At 63.0% G+C, this 2,619-nt stretch overlaps 1 protein-coding gene across 1 annotated transcript in view; it reads left to right on the forward strand.

The window, feature by feature from the left end:
• Positions 1-43: 43 nt before the first annotated feature.
• Positions 44-2,619, forward strand: part of PPARGC1B (peroxisome proliferator-activated receptor gamma, coactivator 1 beta) — a gene marked incomplete at its 5' end in the record, with an annotated part of 6,376 nt that continues 3,800 nt past the window's right edge. The window contains 4 exons of the mRNA XM_008946618.1: positions 44-387; positions 985-1,021; positions 1,434-1,498; positions 1,947-2,592. Coding sequence (XP_008944866.1) covers positions 44-387; positions 985-1,021; positions 1,434-1,498; positions 1,947-2,592 — 1,092 coding nt within the window. The remainder of the gene's footprint in view (positions 388-984; positions 1,022-1,433; positions 1,499-1,946; positions 2,593-2,619) is intronic.

The following is a 2,619-nucleotide window of genomic DNA, read 5'->3' on the forward strand; positions in this document are numbered from 1 at the left end:
ATACTGGGAAGCGTGCAGGCACCCCGGGTGCGGCCGCGGGGAGGGTGGCCCGCAAGCAGGAGAGCACCATTTACGCCGTCCGCCGGTCCAAGAGACTCAACCCTGAGCTTGGCCACTGGCTCTCTTTCCTTGACGAGCCGCCCCCCGAGCCCTCTGTACCCCAGGAGGCAGGTGATGGCCGTGGCCCCCGGGACACCCTAGCCTGCCGAGAGCCTACACCGTGCCCAGCACCGGAAGGCTTCTCCACTGACGAGCCTGCAGACAAAGTGGAGGTGGGAGTCTCGGCACCACCCATAGAGCTCCAGCCCCTCTCCCTGTGTTCCCCAGAGGACGGCGAGGTGGGCGACGGGGCTGAGAGCCAGCACTGTGCCCTCTTGGAGCAAGCAGGTGAGGGGGCCTGGGGCTTGCCCCTCCTGGGCATGCCTACGCTGCCTGGGGCGCTGCCAGTGCTGTCCCTGCTGCTGGTGCCTGGCACTCAGCTGGGTGAATCTGTGAGCAGCCCCAAGCACAGCTGGGCACTGACCCATGTGCCAGCTGGCTGTGGGGTCCCATGCATGGGGAGCTGGGGCCTTGTTCTGGGTTTGGGGTGCTTTTTCAATCCATGGGGGCCTTCTACCTCAGTTCCCCCGTCCTTACAATGAGATGGCGTTGTCATAGTGCTAATCCAGCAGGGTCTAGGCTGCCCCATCCCTTCGGGTCTCTCTACCCCATGAGCTCGCCCGGTGCCTGGGCACCCAGGTTTGGCTGCACCAGTGCCCCTGAATTGCAGCTCTGTGCAGGTGCTTTGTGAGCACGATGGGCTCAACCCTGGCAACGCTGGCCCTCCCGCTGATACTGCTGCCTCGCAGGCAGGCAAAGCCAACAGCCCCCAGGCCCCGGCCGGGCCAAGGCGGGCAGAGTGGCCCCAGCTCCTGCTGCAAGACCTGCGGGCACTGGAGAGACCACAGCTCCACCGGTAACCCTGCTGCTCTCCCTGCCTTTCAGAACCACCCCGGTGTCTCACGCTGTCCTTGGCACAAACGTAAGTGCGCACGGGGCCGAAGGAGCGGCGCTGGGGCCGGAAAGCTGCCTAGGTTTGGCTGGCTGGGCAGGCACCTGCAGCAAGCAAGTGGAGCTGCTGCTGCGGCGCAGGACGAGCCATGCAGCTGGGCGTGGCGCTGTGGGCAGGCACGGCCGTTGCTGGGGTGCCAGGAGCTCGGAGCGCCCTGAGCCAAGGGCAGGGCATTGCTGCGTGCCCTGGGCTCTGGCTGGGATGGGGAGGGCACGCTTCTCGCCCCGCTGCCCGTTGCGCCCCTCCGCGGGGTTGCTCTGTTGGGAACTAGCCATGGTGGGAAAGCTCACTTGGAGGCAGCTGTTTTTCAGCTCCCTTTTGCGTTCTGGGACTGTGGTTCACCTAAACACCTTCTCTCTCCTTGTTTTCTGCTCCTCTCCAGCGATCCAGCCTTTGGGAAGAGAAACTTTGAGCCGATGTTGACTGTGGAGCTGTGTGGAACAGCAGGTAGGATGAGCTTTTAATTTCTTAATTTTGCAGAAGTCCTCCCTGGGAGAGGGCAAATTTACCCTTCATTCAGCCTGAAGTCGCCAGGTCCAGCCAAGCCCAGCTGAGGTGGAATGCTCATCTCCTGGCCCAGGACACCCCCTCTGCAGCACAAACACAGGATAATTCCCATGTGCTGCCTCCACATCCAGGCACCATGAGCAGCTCAGGGGGATGCATTTGGGATGGAGGGTGCTATGCAGGGGGGCCCTGCATGAGCCAGAAGGGAAGGGAGAGTCCTCTGGTCCTCTCTGGGATCAGGCATCTTTCTTTTTCCACAAAGTGCCACCGGATGAGGCTGCAGGGGCCAAGCAGCTTCCTCCATCACAAGATCTGGTGCTGGGGCGGGACGGAGGAAGCTGGCAGTGGCAGAGCTGACTCCTGCCCTTTGTTCGGGGGGGGTGTTCAGGTCTCACGCCGCCCACCACTCCGCCGTATAAGCCCGCTGAGGAGGACCTGTACAAGCCAGATATCCCCCAGGAGCCAGGGAAGGAGAACAGGACGGCCCCCACCGCTGGGGACACAGGGGATGTGGCAGCGTCCCAGAAAGCCCCCAGGAAGCACCCTGAGAGGACAGAGCTCTTCGCCCACCTGAGCCGAGCCGCCGGGCGCCCCGCACTCCCCGAGCAGCAAGGTGTGCTCAAGCGTCCCTTCTCCCGCTCCTTTGGCGACCACGACTACTGCCAGGTCCTGAAGCCCGAGGCCACCCTGCAGAGGAAGGTGCTCAAGTCGTGGGAGCCCCTGAGCCAGGTGGAGATGGAGCACAAAAGGAGGGTCCCAGCCACCCACTACCAGGGGCTGGACCTTGGCGGCAAGGATGCAGGCGGCGAGGTGCTATGGAAGGACGGCGTCAAGCAGCTGAGAGACCAGGAGATCAGAGCCAGTTTAACGAAGCACTTTGGCTTTCTGGACAGTGCTTTTGACAACAAGGACATGATCTTCTGCAAGACCCCCGAGTACGACACCGTCTTTGAAGACAGCTGCAGTGAGAGCGGCTCCCCCGTGGAGGAGGAGGAGGAAGAGGAGGAGGAGGAGGAGCACGGCGACGCCAAGCTGTGCTTGAGGAGAAGCTCCCTTTCCAG

Source organism: Merops nubicus, unplaced genomic scaffold (assembly GCF_000691845.1).
Source record: "Merops nubicus isolate BGI_N331 unplaced genomic scaffold, ASM69184v1 scaffold35968, whole genome shotgun sequence".
NCBI lineage: Eukaryota > Metazoa > Chordata > Aves > Coraciiformes > Meropidae > Merops > Merops nubicus.